The following is a 22,085-nucleotide window of genomic DNA, read 5'->3' as shown; positions in this document are numbered from 1 at the left end:
CCAGTAAGAATGTGGATTTTAAGTGATAATATGTTAAGACACAAAAAGGCAATATTACTCATAAAATTCTTTCAGCTGGTCTTTGGAAAATTTAATATTTGAGGATCAGTGGTTTTTTAAAGTTTTATCTCCATTGCTCAGTCTATATATCCACACCCAAAAAAAAAGGAAAAAAAGTGGTTATTTGCTATTCAGAGATCAATACTGACGTTCTTAATTGCCTCATCTATTGAGAAGTGATACTGAGATAATAGTGCATACATGTTTTTAAATAAAAGGCTGTCATTGTCAAAGGTTGGATCCACACTATATTTGTTCTAATGATGCATTTTTAAGGACACTTAAACACAGTTCAAAGTCAGCTTAATTAGTTTTGATTGTAGAGGAAACAAAACCCAAATTCTTTGTCCCTGTGAATGTTCTGACTGGTACAGCAGCTAGGTTACCTGAAGTTTTGGGGAAGATAACAGTAATGTTATATTGGCCTGAATTTAGGATGGTCTCCAGCCTGAGATATGATCTTTGCATTGCGGAGTGAGAAACTGTCAGATGTTAATTTGTTAAGCTTAATACGCTGTTTCACAGCAAAGGCTGCTTCTGACATCACATCAGATTCTGCAGAGCACCCTTCTGCATGGCCTCATATGCTGCATCACCCCAGCTTGATGCATGTTCAGTTCCTTCCCACCCACACCAGTGTTACCAGCTAACCCCTATGTTCATGTCCTTAGATATTCCCAATGCCTGTGCCGCACTCCCTGAGTCTCCCTAGCCCTACACCCCCATCCTGGGTCTGGCTGCTCTCCCTCTCTGTGGTGGCTCATCCTCCTTCCCACTATCTTTCCTGCTGTCCCTGCTTCTCTTGTCACTGTCTGGGCACAGAGTCCACTTGCTGCTGAGCTCTGGACCCAGCATGGCTGAAGTAGTGCCACTCTCATGCAGCAGGCTGTGGAGGCTGTTCCCTTGCCTTTTCTGCTAATCCTGTCTGCCCTGTCTCGGGCTAGGTACGGATTTGGCTGGGGGGCCAGAAGGGCTGAATGCCTTGTACCCTGTTGGGGCTGTAAGTGTGCCCTGGCCATGCAGTGCAGGCTGTGACTGCTGTGCTCTCAGCTCTTGTGGGTCTCATGCAGGTGGCTGTGTGGTATAAAAGTACCCTGTGCAAGTGTAGGTCAGGTTGGATTTTTTTTCTCCCCCCTGAACTTCATTTGTCAGGAAAGATCAGACTAAAACAAAATTTCATTCTACATTCAGGCCAATATGCATTGAAGACCAGTGTGTTCATTAACAGAAGATCAAAATTAATTTTATTACTGGATTGTGATTAAAGCCTATATTAAAAAAAATACCTTTCAATCCACAGATATATCACAACTTTGATGTGAATCAGTCTCTCCTTTTGGTAACATTGGTGGCTTCATTGAAGTCTTTGGAACTGGTCTTCATTTACTTTTTATTGAAAAAAAATTACTGCTCCTAGGTCTCCAAACAACTGTTTCTTATGAAATAGAATTAACAAACTAGATTGTTGATTATGAGACAGAAAATAAAATTAAGCTGATACTTTGAAGTCCTGTGCATTTTCCCACTCATGGAACTGATGTCTCCAGGCTTCTTCCCACGAGTGAGAATGAGTTTGAGACAAATCTGAAATCATGACAGACCTTAAAGACATGCCTTTTCTCTCACTAGGTATCTTTAAAAGAAGTTAGTGTTTTCTTATAAAATTTAAGGGAATAAGGTGGTCTTGCAAAACTGCTTGTTTAAAGGAGGTAGCATAGTTTAACCTGTCATTCAAGGACTTCAGGGTTGAAAGGAAGCAGATTTCCATCTTGGTGTGCCAGTACTTCTCCCCTCCTCTAAAGACAAGGGAAAATGGGGAGGAGGGAGGAAAAGGCTTAGACAAAGACATACTCTGTATACACATTTTAAATGAAGGTCTCAGTCTTGGGATTTCTTAAAATGCAAATATTAAAGAGGCACTTCCCTTTCCTCTCCCTGCTTCTACTGTCCTGCCAGGCATTGAGGAAAACACAGGCTTTCCTTCCTTCTCGCTTTCTTCCAGGACCGTGCTGGGGCACTTGCAAGGAGTGTGTAGTTTTCCCGCCAGCACACCTGGGCACTGCTCTCCACTCTTTTCTGGAGCAGTTGGCTCCCTCCCTCAGCAGGGGTGAGAGGACAGCTAAAGCTGGAGCTCCCTCCCAGCTACTCCCTCACTGCCAGCAGGGAAGAGCCCGGTTTGTTTTCCTGGGAGGTGGCTTTGGGCTGGAGCAGCTGCAGCCTGGTGGTGCCTGCCCGGCTCCAGCTGCCCAGCTCCACCTGTCCCAGCAGCTGTGGCTTCCCCGGCCCTGCTGCCGGGGCTGTGGCGCTGCCCGGCCGCCGAGCCCTGGCCCGGCCGCTGCCCGGCCCCGGTGCCGCCCGGCCCGGCCGCCTCTTGCGCAGCTGCACGGCAGAGACCGGAGGGGATAGCAGCTGCCAAACACGACTCCGGGGCTGGGGGTGGGTGGTGGCACTTTCAAGGGAGAAAAGCTAAATTTTGGGGCTTTCCAGCCCTCTCAAATGCTTGCACTGAGTGCTGTCCTGCTGTCCTTGTCCCCGCTGCTGCAGACCTCACGCTCCACCCTTCCCACTGTGGGTAGCACAGGGTTTTGGTATCTATAGTAGCAGTTGTGCTCCGAGGATGAAGCGAAGCTGTCAGCAACCCCTGACAAAGATGAGCTGTTGAGTGCCCTGTGATGGCAGGTGCTCAGTTGCCACTATATGATACCAGATGACAAATTGAAAGCTTCTCACCCACAAGTCAGACACAAGTCACATCATGCACCTCCGGACAATGAAAGCCTCCGGTTTAGTTCACATTTTGCTATGCTACAGGGCAGGACTTGGAGCCTCCATCCTGAGCTAGCCTGAGTCTGAATGCTTACAGCCTTCAAGTCTTACAGGATAGCATGAGGAGGCTGGGGGTCTCCAGAACTGGGCTGATAAAACCCTGATCTGTCTAATCCAGCCCTAATCTGTGGGGCTTCTGTCGCTCATAGATCAAGTCTATTAGCAGAGGGTGAGTTTACAGGAGAATTTCACCTGGTGTTAGGCATCATTGTCAGTGCATGCATTTTGCTAGAGTAGATGTGTAGATGTGCAGTAATCACGGGGAAGGAGGTACATCTGAAAGGGAACATGAGCTTTGCCCTCCCTAGTGCCAGCATGGGTACTGCTGCGTTTCCTGCAGGTTTTCAAACATTTTGAGGCTTACAGACTTCGATAGTTGTGTGTGTGTGTGTGTGTGTGTGTGTGTGTGTGTGTGTGTGTGAGGATGTCTGTGCAAACACCACAGGCGCGGCTGTAATTGCTTTGAAATCAGAAACTGCCAAAAGGTGCCTGCGTAGGTAGGCTCTTTGCCTTATGCCTCCCTTAATCTGACAGAAACTTTGCTGTTCTCCATCAGTGCTTGAGGGGAAGGTTTTGAGGTGTGATTTCAGGGCATATGTGGATCTGTTCATCCTGAGCAATGCATTTTAAGAGTTGCAGCGAATAGTGTAAAGAAACCTGTAGGTATTACATTAGACCAGCTGAACCTAACTTTATTTTTAAGTTTTATTCAGAAGCATCACATAGCAAGTAAACTTCAAAATCTAAGTTTAGTTACAAACTAGTTGTTTCTTATTTTTTTTTTCCAGTCCCCTTTTGCTTTCTTTTACGACCACATGAAACTTGAGAAGCCATCTAAAGCTAAATCATTTAGTGGAGTTGGGCAATTCCCAAGTGTCCAACAAGAAGGCCTGGTTTAGGCTGCGATGGCCACTGTCATTCCTGGTGATTTGTCAGAAGTAAGAGATACCCAGAAAGTCCCTTCAGGGAAACGTAAGCGTGGTGAAACCAAACCAAGAAAAAACTTTCCTTGCCAACTGTGTGACAAGGCCTTTAACAGTGTTGAGAAATTAAAGGTTCACTCATACTCTCACACAGGAGAGAGGCCCTACAAGTGCACACAACAAGACTGCACCAAGGCCTTTGTTTCTAAGTACAAATTACTAAGGTATTAAACTCTATTTATCTTTCAGATTATATTATCTATTTTATGTTGGCCGTGTTAAGCCGTGTAAAAGTATATATTTCTGTACGCCTTCAGCTGATTGCAGAGAGGATGTGTTAATTAAAGTAGCCATTGGATTGTTTCTAGAATTCTAAATTACCTAAGTTTGAAAGCTAATGTCTTTGATTTTGTTTCTTAATTTGTTTTCTGCTTTTGTTTTCTGTTTGTTTGTTTTTGTTTTGTTTTGTTTTGTTTTTAATGAGCGTAGAATTTTCATTTGTATAAGGAATTGTCACAAGAAAAAGAGTATGGACTGAAAGTTCTTTGGCTATGGACTTTTACATGAGTACTTTCATACTTGCCCATATACCCCTGTTACAGTAGCTAAAACCCACCAAAACTAAAGTGTCAATTTAAGAGAAATGGCTCGCGTTTTGCTATATTTAAATTTGTCAAACTGTCTTTGTAGTGTCAAGCTTTCAGTTAAAAGGTTCTGTTGCAAAACAGCCCTTAGTGTAGTATTTAGCTGCCATTAAAAAATGAGCACGTGTGTTTTTTGATCAAAATAATTACTTACAGAATATATCTGTGTTTAAAGGCATATGGCTACTCATTCTCCTGAGAAAACCCACAAGTGTAATTATTGTGAGAAAATGTTTCACCGAAAAGATCACCTAAAGAATCACCTACATACACACAATCCCAACAAAGAGGCCTTTAAGTGTGAAGAATGTGGAAAGAACTACAATACCAAGCTTGGGTTCAAACGTCACCTGGCTTTGCATGCTGCAACAAGTGGTGACCTCACCTGTAAGGTATGTTTGCAGACTTTTGAAAGCACAGGAGTGCTGCTGGAGCACCTAAAAACTCATGCAGGCAAGTCATCGGGTGGAGTGAAGGAGAAAAAGCACCAGTGTGAACACTGTGATCGTCGGTTCTACACCCGAAAGGATGTCCGCAGACACATGGTAGTGCACACTGGAAGAAAGGACTTCCTCTGTCAGTACTGTGCACAGAGATTTGGGCGGAAGGATCACCTCACGCGCCACATGAAGAAAAGTCACAACCAAGAACTTTTGAAGGTCAAAACAGAGCCAATGGACCTTCTAGATCCCTTTACCTGCAATGTTTCTGTGCCTATTAAGGATGAGCTGCTTCCAGTGATGTCTTTACCTTCCAGTGAACTGACATCAAAGCCATTTACAAACACTTTGCAATTAAATCTCTACAACACTCAGATTCAGTCCATGCAGAGTTCTGCATCTGCACACCAAATGGTTGCCACATCGTTACCATTGGGAATGCCTTGTCCAATAGATATGGAGTCTGTCCACCCTTCTCACCAGCTATCGTTGAAATATCCGCTCGGTACTACCTCATACGCAATTTCTATGCCTGAAAAAGAACAGCCATTGAAAGGGGAAATTGAAAGTTACTTAATGGAGTTGCAAAGTGGTATGCCTTCTTCATCCCAGGATTCTCAAGCATCTTCATCAAAACTAGGGCTGGATCCACAAGTAGGTCCACTAGATGATGGGTCTGGGGAAGTTTCCCTTTCCAAGGGCTCCGTTCCTATTAGCGAACCTCTAAACGCCCCATCATTGGACTTTTCTCAGCTGTTCAACTTCATACCTGTAAATGGCCCTCCTTATAATCCTTCTGTTTCAGTGGGGAACCTCGGGATGAGTTATACGCAAGAGGAGGCACATTCTTCTATGACTCAACTTCCACCACAAACCCAGGATCCACAAGATCCTAGCAATAGTATAGGTCTTGGGTCTCTGCACTCATTGTCAGCAGCTTTCACAAGCAGTCTAAGCACAACCACCACCCTACCACGATTTCATCAAGCTTTCCAATAGGATGTACAAAGCTGGCTTGTTAACTGTCTATTTGTAGAAATGCCTTAGGTGACCATTTTTAACTTAGTGCCTACTATCAGACATTATAAATTCTCTGCTTTTGTACAGTACCAATCTCATGAAGCCAGTAAGAAATTTAAATTAACTTTTTTTAAGTGTTTTGAAAGTGTTTATTCTCAGCTGTGTTTACTTTGGTTTGTTGTTTTTTTTTTTAAACAGTCTCATTGTATTGTTTTCATTTTCACTGCCAATTTACACATTTAAAATGTTCAGTAGAAAGTCATCCCAAGCAAACTCACAACACTCATCCCGTTTTTAAAACTTTTTCAACCATACCAGCTATTCTGTTTTATTGATGTCAGTGGCAGAACTGCCACTTTTAACTTTTAATATATTTTACTATTTGCAAATAATCCATTTAAAATATGTATTACAAGGATTCCTGAGATTTGGGAAAAAAATTCTCCAGTCTGTTTCCAAACAAGTCCTCTTCCCAAATGGTGACACATTTGACCTGTTCTACAATGACAAATCTAAATTTTTAAAATAAATATAGAATTCAGATTTTTCTGAAAACTTGTGTGTGTATATATAGAAGTCCATATATACACATGTACATATATATAGCATTTTGACTTGTATTGAAGTCATTATAAAAGTTGTTAAGAATTTTGCCATTTTCTGGCTTAAATTTTGGTGGCCTGTTATGGATAACAGAAGAAAAAAAATTGTATAATTCTCTAAAATTAGGGCTGAACAGAATTTCGACAGAGAATCTCTGCTTGCCTAAATGACATGTTTCAAGTTGAATTTGAAACTGTGTTGTTCTGCTTTCGTGACTCTGGTATAGGGAAACAGGCAAAATTAATGGCTGATCTTGAAATATAAGTGTTGTAATGTAGTAATGCAGAATATTTTGTCGCAGTTTTTTGTTTTAATTCTTAACTTGCTGTTTTTTTCTCTTTAGTAGCATAGAAAGAGTACTGCATAGGAACCTTCCAGTAGTGTTTTCACATTTGTAGGCGTCAGTCTTCTCCCCGCTGCCACCGCCAAAGGGTGGATCAAGTCCAGCCAGAAAGTGTGTACCTATTTTCAGTTCAAAACTAGTGTGCAGTCAGAAAGTGAATGTAAATTTGCAACTACCAGTTTGTTTTTGTTTTGTTTTGTTTTGTTTTTATTGGAGTGATCTTTTCAATTGTGTTACATGGTGTGTTATGTCCTCCTAAGCAACAAGTTAGATGTTAATCACACTTTCTACACCTGGGTACTTGGTTAGGGACTTTTTGCCCATTGCCAAGATTTAAAGACAGGACTCTTAGGAGTGAAGTAAAAGCATATTGCTTACACCACTTTTACCTAATGCAATATATTCTATTCCCCAACCCCTAATAACCAAAAGAGGAAAAAAAAAACCCCTAAAAAAACAACCAACCCTGTGATGCATAAAAGCAAACTAGATTTGCTGTAATTCAACAATAACATTATTTTCCTTGTCATTTTTGTACAAGGAATTAAAAAATGGATATTGAGTACATTAGTATCTCTCAAAAAATAATGAGGATTCATATAAGGTTTTAAGTGGTTAAACTAAATATACTTCACAGAAACAAAAGTTGCTCCCATTTAAGGAGCTCATGCTCCGGATGTTTTATCAGTAGCTCCTACTGGTTTTTTTTAATGCTAGGAGCAATATGCAGGTGTAGTTTTACTATTTTATACATATGTGTATTTAAATTTTATTACTGAAAAAATAACATTTTTATAAATGTGTTTGTGTTCCAAAGGCATTAAAATAAGGATGTATTAATAAGGAAAATACCTTTTGAAATTCTGCAAACTACTCCTAGATTTTGGGTTTAGGAGCATGTTATCGCAAAGTGGGCATTTAGCTCTGCTTCACGACTGCTTCCTCTGGTTTCTGTGAAACAGATTGCTCGCTTACTTACATCTTTAGTTGAATGATTTGTTCAATATTGCTTTTTTTCCATTCACCTTTCTAAAGGAAAGAAAAACACAGATGAACAGAGCACAAGCTGAATGCAGCCGAATGTAACTCTAGTTTATATGAACGACCGTAACGCATCTAAGAAAAACTTGGGTTTATTCTCAATCCTTTTAATCTGAGATGAAGATAAATGGACTTAATTCCTCCAGTGGGTTATGTCCCCCGTGGAGCTGAGCATCTGCAACTCTCCCTGCAGCAGAGGAAAGCTGTGTGTGCTTGGCATCCTGCAGCTGGCCCAGCAGTGTGGCCAGGCAGCACTGCCCTCCCTGGGCAGCCTCTGGCACACAAATATCCAGTCTGGAGCCACTTTGTTATCGGCCCCAGCTGCCAAAGGACTTCATAAAAAACAAAACCCACAGACACCTTGCCAACACCCATTTCTTAGTGCGTAGCCAGAACCCTTACTACTTTGTTCGTGCCTTAGCTTCCTGAAAAGGGATTGACATTTCACTTGGAGTTAGATGTACATTTCACTTGAGAAATAGAGACCTCAGACAAGATATTGAACCTCATTCAGTCAGGGTTTCAGTGGGTGGCTGCACCCAGAGTGTTTGCAGCTGAACTGGGATGTAGGGTAAGGTGGAAGCAGACTGACCCTTTAAGCAATACCAATACCACCAGAGTGCTTTTGAGCATCACTTAGGCAGAGCCAATATTGGCCACTAGTAAACCATCAGTTTTTAAACCCCGTTTTCTTGATTTCCCTTGGATTCTTGGTGGGAGGGGGGAGGGCTGGCTGATCATGCACCACTCTTTGTGCAACTTCTAAACTTCTAGTAAGGTTGTTTTGTTGTTGGTTTGTTTTTTTGTTTTTTTTTTTTAAATATATATATTTTTGTGTACTTGTTGCTTGTGCTTTATTTAGTAGTAAATTGTGGAATAGAGTGATTTATTGTTAATTTGGCAGTAGCGGTTTTTAAAAACCATATACTGACTGAAACATGAGCCAGAGCTGATTGCTTTATTAAGCTAATAATGAATGTTAAGAGTACATATTTTCAGGATCATTTGCCTAGTGAGCTAAACTTGTATTATAGGCCAATATTTTTTAAAATAAAGCTTGGTCAACCTCTATGTTACACATATTACAAGATATAGCACTTTCAAAAAAGAAAACCTAAACCTTTTAAGAAAATTTCTTACAGGTTATGCTTTTTATTATAAAACCTTTTATTATAATTTGTTTCAAGTGCCATTAGATTACATATATGTAGGCCTTTGGTATAATGCTTTGTGTACAAAATGGTAGACATTGTAATTTTAAACAGGTACATTTTTACAGTGTTTTCTTATCAATTTGCTATATTGCACAGAACCAGTGTGTCTTTCTTAAGGGTTTTACAATGGTTTTTACTAGGTTTACATGTTTCAAACTACACTGTCTTCTACTGCCATTTTGAATACCAGTCAGAAACAATTAGGAGTTTGTCCTCACCGTTTGCAAACTGTGTCTTCTGGAGTTCTTGATGGTAAACTTTGTCAAAAATATTTAACATGCAGTATTTGATACAGATTTTTTTTAATCACATCCTATCATCGCTATGCTGCTGTCTGAAGTTAACTTTGGGCCTGATCCTGCATCCATAAATGTTGAGGGGATCCTGCATCCTTTGTTATGTCTGTCTCATACACTGGTTTAGCAGCATCTCCTGTATTCTTCTCAGTCTATAGATAAGCCTCTGAAATATATGTACTTATCTGGTATGTAGTAAACCATTATAGGCTTAGCTGCCCGTCCTGCTTCCCCCAGTGTACAGTTTAAACCACAGCTTACTTAGCATCATGCTCAACTTACAAGTAATGCCACAGTAGTTCAAAATGTGTTTGGGTAGTCCCAAAGCTTTTATGCAATAAGGGTGTCTTACTTTTGTTGGAAGGCAGTGTCTTTTGATAACAGTTATCTAGCCCTGGAAGTGACACAGAACTATTGCTAATCATATGTAAACACTTTTCAGTATAAGCTTCAGTGGTACAGTTGAACCAGAGTGAATGTTTATCTCCTCAGAAACACTCCTGCAATATTGTTATATTGGATCATGCTGCTAATGTAACTTGGGATACAACTCCTCTCATGGTGCTACAAACCTCCCTGTCTCATTCAGATGTATTTTTACCCATAGAAAAAAAAGGACTATACTAGACCTATAGTTGTATGATATATTTTTATACTGTGACTGAATTTGTCATTAATGAACTTTGTGCAACACCACAATGTATTCATATGCACTTGCAAAAGTAAAATTTTGGACATGCAAATTTAAACGCTGACAAGCCCAGCTCTTGTTCACAAAAATAGGTGACTGCTAGTTAATGTTAAATGTGGGCTTTTTATATGGTGTGGAGTGAAGAACATACTATATGTTACTAAAAGCCTTAGACAAAAACTAGGAAGAGTATATTGGTGAATGATGTCACACCCAAACCTGACTCGGATTGCTGATTTTTAGCTACTAGAAAAATTGTTTGGACTTGTATGCTAAAATGTTTTTAATGATAAAAGTTTTGAGTCAAAAAAAAAAAAAAAAAGAGAAAAAAAAAAAAGAACACAGAAAACCCTGCATTCCAGACTGAATTTGTATATGTTTCTTGCATTTAAAATTTGCTATCCTGTGATATGGGAAATTGAGTTGCTTTTCATGTATATGTACTTTAAAATGTATTCACAAACTACTGTTGTATTTGTATAAAATATAGACAAAAAGATTGCATATATATTTTTGTGTATAAGCTCTGTAAAATAGCAATCACGTTATGAAGCTGCAGCAGAACTTCATTTTAAACATTCACATCCAAAGAAACAGACTATTTATTGTCCACATACCCTGATTATAAAATATACCTTGCTGCTATTAAACAATAGTGCTGCAGCTTCTTGTGGCCTACAGTGTTATGTTTGCTGTACAAAAATATGTGAACTCCACAAAATATATCAATAAAATTACAGAATGGTTTTAGTTAATGAATAACTTATGCCTGGCATTTCAATAGATAATCTTGATTTGCGTGTTTGGGATTACAAGAAGTAATTACAGAGTACGTCCAGTTTTGCTGGGTGTAGTTTGCAAAGGCATAATTGTCTTTATAATTTATGACTGGTAAAATGTCAGTTTTTCAGAAAATCTTAAAGCATAAATATCTGCATTTCATGATTTCGCCAAGGAACAAATGGGATGATGCTACTGTGTCTGTGACAAGACAGATCTGAACTGAAGGAAGCAATTGAGTTTGCCATCAAATTGCATTTTTGAAACACTGTGAGACACTGGAAGGTAAGTATGGGGAATCCATAGTGGGACCATTACTTTGGGACACATAGTGAGTGATTCCCCATCATTTCAGGTTCATGCAGGTCTCATACATCATTTGTTGTAGTTTGCAGGATAAACTTGAAGGGTGTGGCATGTACTAGACACAGTATTTGGGATGTTTCAGGGGAAACTCAGTTGCTTTGATCCCATAGAAGTCCATCTGGCTGTGGCACTGACTTCTGAGGAAGCCAGGCTAGTGCTGGGGGAAGAGGTGCCTGGCAGCCAGACAAAGCAGCCTGCACACTGCTGCAGAAAGTTACCTCTGCCCATTCCACGCAGGTGTTCCCTAGCATAGACTGTTTGCCAGAAAAGTAAAAGAGTGGCATTTCACATTTCATTGCCTTTTAGAACATATTTTGTTAACATCTTTAGCACTGTCTATGTTTCCCTGCTTTTGAGTTCCACTCTTTTCCAAATCTTGGCTTTTTAGGTTCCTTGCTGTAATCCAGTTGGAGAGAAATGACTGTTAGAGAGTTGTTGGCTTTTGCCTTCGCCACATCTTTCCTTTCTTGTGATTCTTACCCCATTCCTCTGAGCTGACTTACCACTTCTGTGCCACAGGTGTCTAACTTGTTTGAGAGGGTTGGCCTTGTTATATCGAGAGTCAAAAGCTCAACACATGCTCTATGATACAAAATACCCTGCAAAACAATTTATAACCACCCACAAGCACATACCCCAGACGCAACCCCTCAAGAGAAAACCACCCCATTCACTGTGTTGCTGTCCTAGCTGGTCTCACCCACTGTTAGTGATTTAATACGTCCTCCTTCTAAGCAGATAGCCTCTAGCCTCTGCAGTAACTGGAATGGGATTGCACAGATGACATCTGTTGTGTTACACAGAGATCTCTTGATGCAATCCCTCCAGAATTTCCTTGTTAAATTCAGAGCCACAGATGTCTTCCCTTCTCTCTCTCCTGTAACTGCCTCTTTCCAAAATTTGCAGAAGTACAGAAAAGCGGTTCTGTAGTATCCTTTATGCCTGGTCTCATTGTCCTCCAGGAGTGGAACAGGAAGGCTATTCTGGTTTTCCCCTTCTCTTTCCCTCATTCTTTACACCTTTTCCTTTCCACATACAAGTATGCCCTAGGATAAAAAGTGACAGAGAAATTCAGAACTGATGCAGAGCTACTGCTGGATGAGCAAGAGCTGAGCAGGTACATGCTGTTGGTTTCCCTGCTTTGCAAATCAAAACATTCTATATAATCGGATAGAAATTAAGTTTTCCAAAGTGGCAGCTGCTGTTCACACAGCAAGGATTGGCGATCACAAACAGGCAGCAAGTGGGACAGCAAGATAAACTCTGCTACAAAATTTAGTCTGTACTTAATAGTTTGAGAAGTATATTGGAAGATTAACTGGTGCTTATCAGTGTGAGCTGGGGCCTTCAGCAAATTAACAGCAACACTGTATTTCTGTTTTGAACAACACTGGAGATAATGGTGTTGAAAACGACAGACCCTAGCAGTAGTGTGAAGTTTCAAGTTCCTGCTCATGTGCTGTATCCCAGGTAATTCAGTATGAACTTTCTTTACTCCTAATAAAGGTGTACCAGCTTGCCTGGTATTTTTATTTTTCAGTCATTTTATTTATTTATTTATTGTAATGGTCTGCATGTCCTCAAGTAATGAACATTTTCAGAGAAATAAGTATTTGTAAAAAATGTAATGAACAATTCTCTTCTTCATTGTCATTGTCATCACTCAGCCTTGTTTCATTTGGGGATATTTGTACCACAAGATCACCCGCTACAAAGCTAGTTTGCCTCAGAGAGGACTGAAGAGACATCAGCTGTCAGCTGAGCACTCTGAAAACAGGCCTATGGTAATGGCTGCTGTGGCTGAGCTGGAAATCATTTGAATTGATCCCTTGATAGTTTGCTCATGGGGCTGATTCTCACTGTTGCACTGAACTGCCACGTACAAAGAAGAATGGCTTTCATATGCTGGGTTTCTGCTTAATGTGTTAAGTAGTGCAGAAAACCTGAGGAGTCACAGTTTCTAAAAATCAGTACGTTGCTTAAACTCTGTTGCATATTAGTGTGCACATGTATGTATGCATGCATGTATGCATGGGAAAGTAATCCAAGCTGCAAAAGTTGATAAATTTGTTTTGGTTTTTTTTCATTTTGGTTTCCTCCAAAATGTTTAAGTCTAAAGTGTTCGTGTTTCACAAGTTTGAAGTGAATCATATTCTTTGTTAAGGTATCCCCAAGTTAACAAAGTGTGTGGTTTCCCAGGCAAGCTGGAAGAGCTTCTTCCAATTACTTGATTAATCTATGAGAAACAGCAGTTTATCTAAAGGGTGCACAGACTCCAGTGAGGAAGGTGTTTGTCAGTTGTCCTTGTGTAGTCCTAGATACAATTTCAGCAGAGAAGTTCTGCATGCTGTTCCTCTCAAATTAGGCTCAACTCTGGCTTACTAGCTTTTGTGTTATATTGAAAATAAAAATAAAATTCAGGCTTTGTATGGTTTGGAGGCATGCTATAAGTGAGCAACATCTGAGCCGTAACATAAGACTATCAAATATCAAACATTCATGACAAATAAACACAGACTGAAGTCCCAAGCTTTCTGAAGTCTCACCTGAAAATAGTCTCCTTTTATTTTGTCAGTGTTAGACTCCTTATACCCAGGAAGTATTACAGGGTTGCCCCATAGTTTATATGTTCTGTTCAGCTTAGGCTGAATTCAGCAGTATTTTTACAAGAAGCTTCTGCATACTCACTGAAAGCCTTGAAATAACGTACTTGAATCGTATGACCCATTTTAATGTTGGGCTTAAAACCCTTCAGTTTAAGGCAACCTCTGTGAATTTGCTGTGCCCCACCAGAGTACCCAGGCCACCACTTCAGAGCCACCAAATTTAGCTGATTGTCTTACCCCTTCCCCTCTACATCTATCCAAAGAGGCAATGCTTGCAGGAAGCCACCACATTTGCTATGGCAATGTATTTAACATACGTCACAAAGCTGGGCATGATCTGTGTTACTGGGATTGTGCAAGCTGCTGGGAGAGACTCACCCCTTTAAACATCAGTCTGGGCATCAGCATTAAATCCATGTACCGGGCAAAGCAGCAGCCTCCCAGCACTAGACTTAGCACTAACATTACCCCCCCTTCCCCAAGTCCTTGTGATTATTTTTTTCTCATTGAGCATTGAAGCTGACCTAAAGCTGCAGGTCTTAAATTCCACCACTATATTTGGCATCTCCCTGTGACCCATCAAAGTCAGCTTTGCTCCAGGGGCAAGACTGCAAAACCAGTCTTGGACAGTTTGGCTGAAAATACTGCATAAGGTGCCTGCCATGTGACAGCACTCAACCTGCCAGGATAGGTATCTGTCTTTGCATGGCCGGAAAATACTGCTGTAGGTGAGAGCCTGTAGTTTGCATTTCATTGTCTTTATCCCTAAGTTTGGATTCTTTTAGCTTGTCACAAGGAGCTGTTTTGAAATTGTGGTATTAATCTACAGCAGCAGGTCTCAGATTGTTGTGCCTGGTGCACCTTGGTCACTGAGACCCCTGGAAATTAGCTGTGAAACCTCACCTGCCTTTCCAGTGGCTGCAGCTAAAACCTCAATGTGTTCAGGTAAGGAGAGCCTTTGCTTCGTGCTCTGGAACACATGGAGTAACCTTAGCGTGAAGGGAGAAGAGCATCAAACAGCTGTTTGGCAATGTGTGTTTGAAACTTGATCTTATTATTTATAAACTAGGGTTTAACCTTTTAAAATGTTTATTATTATGATGTCTCAGCAGTAAAACAGCATCACAGTTCTTGCAGATGTATTTTTTCCTTGCATTTGGGTTTACCTCTCACTGCTTTAATGAAAACTTGCTTGTACTTGTGGCTCCAAGGTGTCATTTTTCTCACCAAAACAGCCAAACTCTGAAACATGAACTGGATTCTTTTCTGGCTTGTTCTTGTAGCAAAAAAAAAAAAAAAAAAAAAAAAGAAAAAGTGGTTAATCAGTGGCCTGTCTCCAGAGCAAGCCTCTGTAGGGACTGGCTCCAGACAATGCTATCACTTAACACCTGTGCAATTGATGATATCAGAATTCCTTTCAGGCAACTCTGAATATCATTTGAGGTCTGTGAGGTGGGACTGGGAGCAACGCTTGGACTATGGAACTCTGTGCATGAGGAGAATGTATATTCATCGTCAAATCCTAAGCTGAGATCAGAGGGATTAACTTAAAGGAGAAAAAAGAAAACTCTTGGTTTCAAACAGAGAAGAAAACCTCTCAGAAGTCACTAAGCCACAGGCTATGGAACTGTCTTGCTTTGAGTAGGACTGTAATTTAAGTACTATAGAGCTACATTTGGCTGCTTTAGCAAGGTTACAAAGTAACCTAATAGAAACACAGTGCTACCTCTGTGTTGTAAGGCAGTTCTTAGAAGCCTCTGGATAGCCAAGCCTTCAAGGGATTGTTACATGGTACAACCACCAAATGTACAAAGAAATAAAGTAATTATTGAGGACAAATATATAATCATACACTCCTAAACTCTCTGAAGTCAGGTCCGATCCCCAGCCCTGTCCTTCTCCTGTTTTCGACAATCACTATGAACCACGAGAGCGATGCACCTTGATGAAAACAAAACTGGTGCTTGGTACGTGCTCTGTGTTGTGCTATGTGCTGTATCCATGCCAGCCCTTTAAGGCCTTTGGTATTGGAGCTGACTTCTGTCCAGTGACTAAAGAAACAGCAGTTGTAACTAAGAGCAATGGCCAACAAAGAGTTTCTGTATTCCTGATATGCAAATTAAATATGAATGGGGGAACCGAGTGAGATTCTGTATTCTTTTTCATCCAGAAGCACAGACTAGGTTGGGCAGCTGGTACGGCACTGAATGCGCAGGTACGTTTTGCTTGCAAGAAATACAACACACAAGCTTGGAACAAACCCATTGCTGCTGTGGTTTATTGTAGTTTATTGTAGTTTATTGTGACATATTGCACAGGACACAGACTGTGTTTCCCTCCTGTCACTTGTAAAAGTTCCTATTGCATTCTGTACTGATGACTTCTGGCTCCTACAGCTTCCTTTTCCCTGATGGAAAAGGCAGTGCAATGGGAACTGTGTGGTTGGAGGCTGCTGAGGGCTGCCCTGGGGAAGGGTGGCTGGGAAGGAAGGGGCAGCGTGTCCCCAGCAACCCTGCTTACCTCTGCAGTGGCTCCCCAGCCTCATCTGTGCTAATGCCAGAGCTAAACAGGGCTTAGCACAGACATCCTACAGCAGTTGTGGCCCCAGGGAAGCCCCTGGGCCAAATTACCAATAGCTTACAGGAAAATAATGTTCATTAAGAATAAAAGCCTGCTTGCATTTAAATCGGATTTAATTGTGTTCGCATTGAAAGACTCTGGATGTTCCCTTGCTTTGATCCTCAGCCGTAAGATTGAGGCAGAGCAGTAAATTACATTGAGGCATTTTACATCCCAAAGAATGCCCCTCTTCCTGTTCAGAAGTTCAGTGTATTCCCCAAGAACAATACAACAATGTCTACCGTGGCAGGGCAAACCAGAAAGATTTCTGACAGAAAAGGGTAACAAGAAAATTACCTGAAATGGTAACAAAAGGACAACTGACAGATGAGGACATGGAGTTTGGAAATAAAAATATGGGAGGTCTGATATATCCTTTTGAATGTGATTTCAATCAAGGAAATTTGGAAACAGCCCTAATCATGTCTATTTTATGAACACAGATTTTTCTTTCTGTTTTATAGCATTCACAAACATCAGATAGGCTGCTACAATTGTCAGCTTAACAGGTCTATGCTCCGTCTTTTCATCCACACATCCTTCTACCTGTGCCTCCCCACACCCAACTTTCCCTTTGAACTTCACTGCCACCATAACTTGGTGAAAACAGGCTTGGAGAATTCAGAGCAGAAATGTCTTTCTGCAGCTTTTATATGCTGTATGGCACGGAAGTCTGCTGAAGAATTGGAGCCCTACTAGCAGAAAACGGGCATAAAAGTATTTTCTCTCTCTGAGAGAGTAGCTTCATTCACTTTCTGCAGCTTTTCATCTCCATCACAGCTCAGCTGCCTGGAAGATATTCTCTGCAAAGATTGGAAAGACTTCTACATACAAGCTTAACATGGTAGTGCTGCTCAAGAGAGGAAAGTTAATACCTGTTGTTTCCATGGCTGATTTCACTGCATATTTAAAACTACACTAAAGATCCTCTCGTCCTCTCCCACCCCCAAAACATCCCTGTGTGACTGATGATGAGCCAGAGAGACGTCCCGAAGCAGGGCTAGCAGCAGGGTGTTACTTGGCTACCCCACACTGTGCAAGGGAAAGCTCACGGGGCATGGGTCCTGATGGGTCCTGGGATCTCTGCACTGCCAGAAGCCCTTCTGGGAGGGGCCAGGGAAGAGGAGCCTTGTGTTGTCAGGCAGTCCCATCTGCAGGAACTGTCCCTCCCGCAGCCCTTGCGAGGTCTCTTAGCATCCCTTAGGCTCTCTCTTGTTAACAAGTCCTATTAGCACCTGTTTATCTAGATCTTCCCCAGCCTGTCTGTTTCACAGTGACAGAGGATAACCCAAATTCTCCATTCCCGTTCATCTGTGGTCCAAGTTTGCTTCCCTGTGAATTGCTGCGGCAAATTTATCCTGATTGCCCTGAATCTCAGTACTGGAAAGATCTCCATCACTGATTCATTGAGAAGTGATGTCTTGAAACCCTCTGGTCGAGCTGATTGGGAGTTCAGGGAGGGTCAGATAACTTTGTGACAAGAGGTTTGTGTGTTAAGGTGAACAACTGAACCCATTTCAAAGTGAAGAACACTCCAGTTCTACTCGCACATGGTCTGGGTGAAAACCTTGAAACTCCCCCTCAGCAGCCTGTGCTGCATTTTACTCATCCAGAGGGAAAAAAACACAACAAAAATGAAAAGAAAACACCAGGAAACCCCTGCAGGAAGTGCCTGCAGAATCGGTGCTGCCCAGAGATAAACCCTGGAGAAGGTGGCGCTGTCAGTTTGAAGCCCCATGGCAGAATCTGTACTGAAAAAATCTGACATCTAGACGAAGAGTGAGGAGGTAGGAAATGGCTTCCAAGTTCTCCAAGATATTTGTCAACATGTACAGAAAGATAGCGGAATATCCAAAAATCCTTAACTGTATAGGTCCCATGAGGGTGCTCTGCTATCCAGCAGGTACCAAACACTGTGACAGTTAGCATGAGCACTGCAAATATGTGAGAGGGTCAAAATTCAAAAAAGCCCTTTAAAAACCACATGGACCACTAACAGAAAATTATGTTTCTTTGATTTCTGCCAGAACAGCCCTATAAATTCAGCAATAATTTTTCTAAGAAGGATCCAGAAACACACACCTGTAGTACTGCATAGGGTGTGACAGGAAGATGACCAAATATTTATGTGCAATTCTAGTTACTGTATCCAAAGAGTGATACAGAACAATAATTTGTCTTTATGCTGCAGTTAAGGTTGTGGTCCTATATGGGCAAAGCTGAGCACCCAAACCAGTGCCCCAGTCATGTTTAAGTGGTAGGTTCTTATAAACACACTTTTATATCTACACCTGCCATAGTTTCATCAAACTTTAGCAGTCGCCACTTCAGCTGCTTCCACTGGCAAAGACTTTGAGCTATTTAATGCACCTGATGCTGATCATTCCTGCCTGGAGCCATGGTGTAATGCATTCACCAGTCACTGCTTTATTTACTCCTGGGGCATTTTGCTAGAGGCATTCAATGGGTAGAAGATATTTATTTTTCTTTTGAGATTAGAAATTACGTGAAATACTTATGAGTTAATTTTTTAGCTTTAAATCTGTTTGCCTTGACTTCTTAGAGATTTGCTTCAGGGCTGGAGAAGAATGTTTCCAGGTGAATCTGATTTGGTTCTGACAGTTGTGACAGATGCAGTTCATTTGGGGGAGGGAGGGAAAACGGTGAAGGGAGGATAAAAGGCTTTGGAAGCCAGTGAGAGTCCTTTCTGTCAGGGAAGCTTTCTACTCTTCTGTCTTAGTAGCTGCCTGTTGTTTTCTCCTTCATATTATGCCATCACCTGTTCCTCTTAATTGTTTTCTTTCTTTTGAGTATTCCCCCTCTGCAAATTTGCGCCCCTGCAGCAGCCCTTTAGTTATCCCTGGCAAAGACAGCAAAAGCTTTTTGGGGGGAGCTTCTTCAGCCAGGACTCGTCGCTTGCCTCCACGCCTGTCCTGGTACTCCATTGACTGGGACCAGCTCTGCCTCCTGCAGCCCTTAGGATCTGGGGGCTTTGGCTCTGTCTACAAAGCCACCTACCATGGTGCAACGGTGGCTGTGAAGCAGGTGAAGAAGAGCAGCAAAAACCGGCTGGCATCACGGCAGAGCTTCTGGGCTGAGCTGAACGTGGCCCAGCTCCAGCACGATAATGTGGTACGTGTGGTGGCTGCCAGCACGTGTGCCCCAGCCAGCGAGAACAGCCTGGGCACCATCATCATGGAGTATGTGGGTAACATCACTCTGCACCATGTGATTTATGGCACGGGGGATGCATGGAGAGAGGCGGAGGATGATGAAGGAGGATGCGGAAGGAAGGCCCTGGGCATGGAAGAGACCGTGTGCTATTCTTGTGACATCATGACAGGCTTAGCCTTTCTGCACTCACAGGACATTGTGCACTTGGACCTGAAGCCCGCAAACATTTTCATCACCGAGCAGGGAGCGTGCAAGATCGGAGACTTTGGGTGCTCCCAGAAACTGGAGAAGGGCTTGTCCCAGAGCACCCATGTTTGCCAGCAAGGGGGCACGTACACGCACCGTGCCCCTGAGCTCCTCAAGGGGGAGAGGGTCACTGCCAAAGCAGACATCTACTCGTTTGCCATCACCCTCTGGCAGATTGTCATGCGGGAGCAGCCGTACCTGGGAGAGCGGCAGTACGTGCTCTATGCCGTGGTCGCCTACAACCTGCGCCCCTCGCTGGCTGCCGAGGTGTTCCAGCAGTCCCCGGTGGGACAGACACTGCAGAGCATCATCAGCTGCTGCTGGAAGGCCAATGCAGAGGAGCGTCTGAGTGCAGACCAGCTGCTTCCCAGCCTCAGGGCCCTCAAGCAGAGCCAATAGGAAAACTCAGGACTCTTTGTATTACTTTTGTCGACTTTTCTTTCCCTCCACCCTTCCTCTAAATGTAATTAATTTAGCCCCTGTGTGATCTAAAGGCTTTGTTGCTGTTTTTTAATACTTGAAAAAGAAAGAATCCAAACTGTTCTGATATAAGAAAATTAAAAATAAAGAGACTTAATGATACTGTGGGGTTTTACTCTGGAAGGGGATAGAGGCAAAGATGAAGATGTTGGCAGACATAACTTTTTTCTAGTTTATGAGTTATGTGCTGCCTTACTCACTGTGATGTGCAGAAAAGTGGTTGGTTGTAAGTGAAGTACAAATAAGGGTCTTCTTTTGGAAGGCTCTTTATATATAATACCTTGTGATATTTTTAAAATGTCAAATATGAGTAGTTCTCGACACCAGCCGGGGTAGTGCATTTGAGCTTTTCTTCTTCATTTACCAAGGAATGAGTATGTATCACAAATCAATGAACGCAGAAAGATAGATACAGAGTGTCAGTGGTCTATTTATTGTTCCTTGATGTACTTAATTTCAGTAAGTATGCTGCTTCTGATATGGAAAATGTGAACTACTCACATAGTCCTTGAAATAAAGAACCTTTTTGTCAGTCTAAGGCTACTAAGATTAAGAAAGTGCATTAACAAGCTGTCCTTTTTGTAAGACTTCCCTGCTGTCAGGTGTGTTAGTAGCAACTTGCTAGTTGGAACAGTGTAAATTCTGATGTATTATAAGAACATTTTGTGCAGAGTAGTTTTTAAAAAAGGGGGGAAAAAAGAATGGTAAAGGGAGGATTATTTGTGCTTCATAATGCATGGCTCAGTGTTGGACTGAAAGCACTGAAAAGGAGGTTTGCTTACAGTAGTAATAATGTTCCTCTGCTGGTGCTCAAAGCATACACTATTGAACTATCCTCTGTACTGCTTATGTCTTATCTGCTATCTTTCCTAATCTGGTTGTAGTGTGTCTGGGAAAGGAAGTGCTGTAGGCAATGCTGAAGACAAAAAGCTCTGATCCCTGACTTATCAGAACTGATAATTATACATCTGAACCCTTATCTGGAGCTGCCTGCTATAGCTGATATTGCCATTCTGCTCAAAGCCTCTACTTCTTTTTAAGACAGGAGAAAGAGTGATGTTTCAGTCAAATTGTTTTTCTTCTTTACCCTTCCTCCCCCTTGCTTCCATTCTGGAAAAAAAGAATCCCAAAGGAATTGAGCCAGTTTCCTGATTTCTGACACACATCTGTTCTTAGCCCCGTGAAATCCTGGAAATGAGCAACTATGTGAATTTGAGATGATTCTGTAGGTCTTTATGGTATTTGGGTTGGTAATTGAAATTAATGGTTTATAAAGCATATCTAAGCTTAACTATTTCTTGGTTTTCTGTCCCCCTGAAGTGGAAATAGAAAATGCTGGCTGGAATAAAAAACACTGAAGTAAATTCTGGAAAAAGTTTCCTGTGTTTCTCTGTCAAAATAATTATGCTGTGGAACCAGAACTTTTTTTTTTTGAGTGTTGTATAACTTATTTAATAAAAAAGTACATTCATAGATGTTATCATAATAAGTCAGTTACCTCTTGAAATGATTAGCTGAGGGCATGCAAGATAAAATTTTAGATAAAGCCATTGATGTACCTCACCTTAACATGAAGCCTTAAATAAAAATATTTCTGCAGCTTTCAAAAGAATAAAAAATGGAATTAATTTTTTTTACTAGTTCCTTAATGATGTGTTGTATTTATTTTGCCAGTCTAGGAAGCTTGTTGCTTATACTGCTAGAAAACTGATT

At 41.5% G+C, this 22,085-nt stretch overlaps 2 protein-coding genes across 4 annotated transcripts in view; both read left to right on the top strand.

Annotated features, from left to right (window-relative positions):
- PLAG1 (PLAG1 zinc finger) overlaps positions 1-11,121 on the top strand; it is a 52,201-nt gene extending 41,080 nt beyond the window's left edge. Inside the window, exons 3-4 of one of the 2 annotated variants that reach the window (XM_058832727.1) lie at positions 3,675-4,033; positions 4,629-11,121. In XM_058832727.1, the coding sequence (XP_058688710.1) occupies positions 3,792-4,033; positions 4,629-5,892 (1,506 nt within the window). In that variant the 5' untranslated portion in view covers positions 3,675-3,791 and the 3' untranslated portion in view covers positions 5,893-11,121. The remainder of the gene's footprint in view (positions 1-3,674; positions 4,034-4,628) is intronic. The other variant, XM_058832728.1, reaches the window with a different exon arrangement.
- Positions 11,122-11,298: 177 nt separating this feature from the next.
- MOS (MOS proto-oncogene, serine/threonine kinase) lies at positions 11,299-21,717 on the top strand. Of its 2 annotated transcripts, XM_058832730.1 has the most exons (3): positions 11,299-12,717; positions 16,024-16,068; positions 19,316-21,717. In XM_058832730.1, the coding sequence occupies exons 2-3, from the start codon at positions 16,061-16,063 to the stop codon at positions 20,289-20,291; spliced, it is 984 nt and encodes a 327-aa protein (XP_058688713.1). In that variant the 5' UTR covers positions 11,299-12,717; positions 16,024-16,060; the 3' UTR covers positions 20,292-21,717. The 2 variants fall into 2 exon arrangements, with proteins under 2 accessions (XP_058688713.1, XP_058688712.1); XM_058832729.1 differs by lacking the exons at positions 11,299-12,717; positions 16,024-16,068 and having other exon boundaries at positions 19,242-21,717.
- The last annotated feature ends 368 nt before the right edge of the window (positions 21,718-22,085 follow it).

Source organism: Poecile atricapillus, chromosome 2, assembly GCF_030490865.1.
Source record: "Poecile atricapillus isolate bPoeAtr1 chromosome 2, bPoeAtr1.hap1, whole genome shotgun sequence".
Taxonomy (NCBI): domain Eukaryota; kingdom Metazoa; phylum Chordata; class Aves; order Passeriformes; family Paridae; genus Poecile; species Poecile atricapillus.
This window is presented reverse-complemented; position numbering and strand designations above follow the sequence as displayed.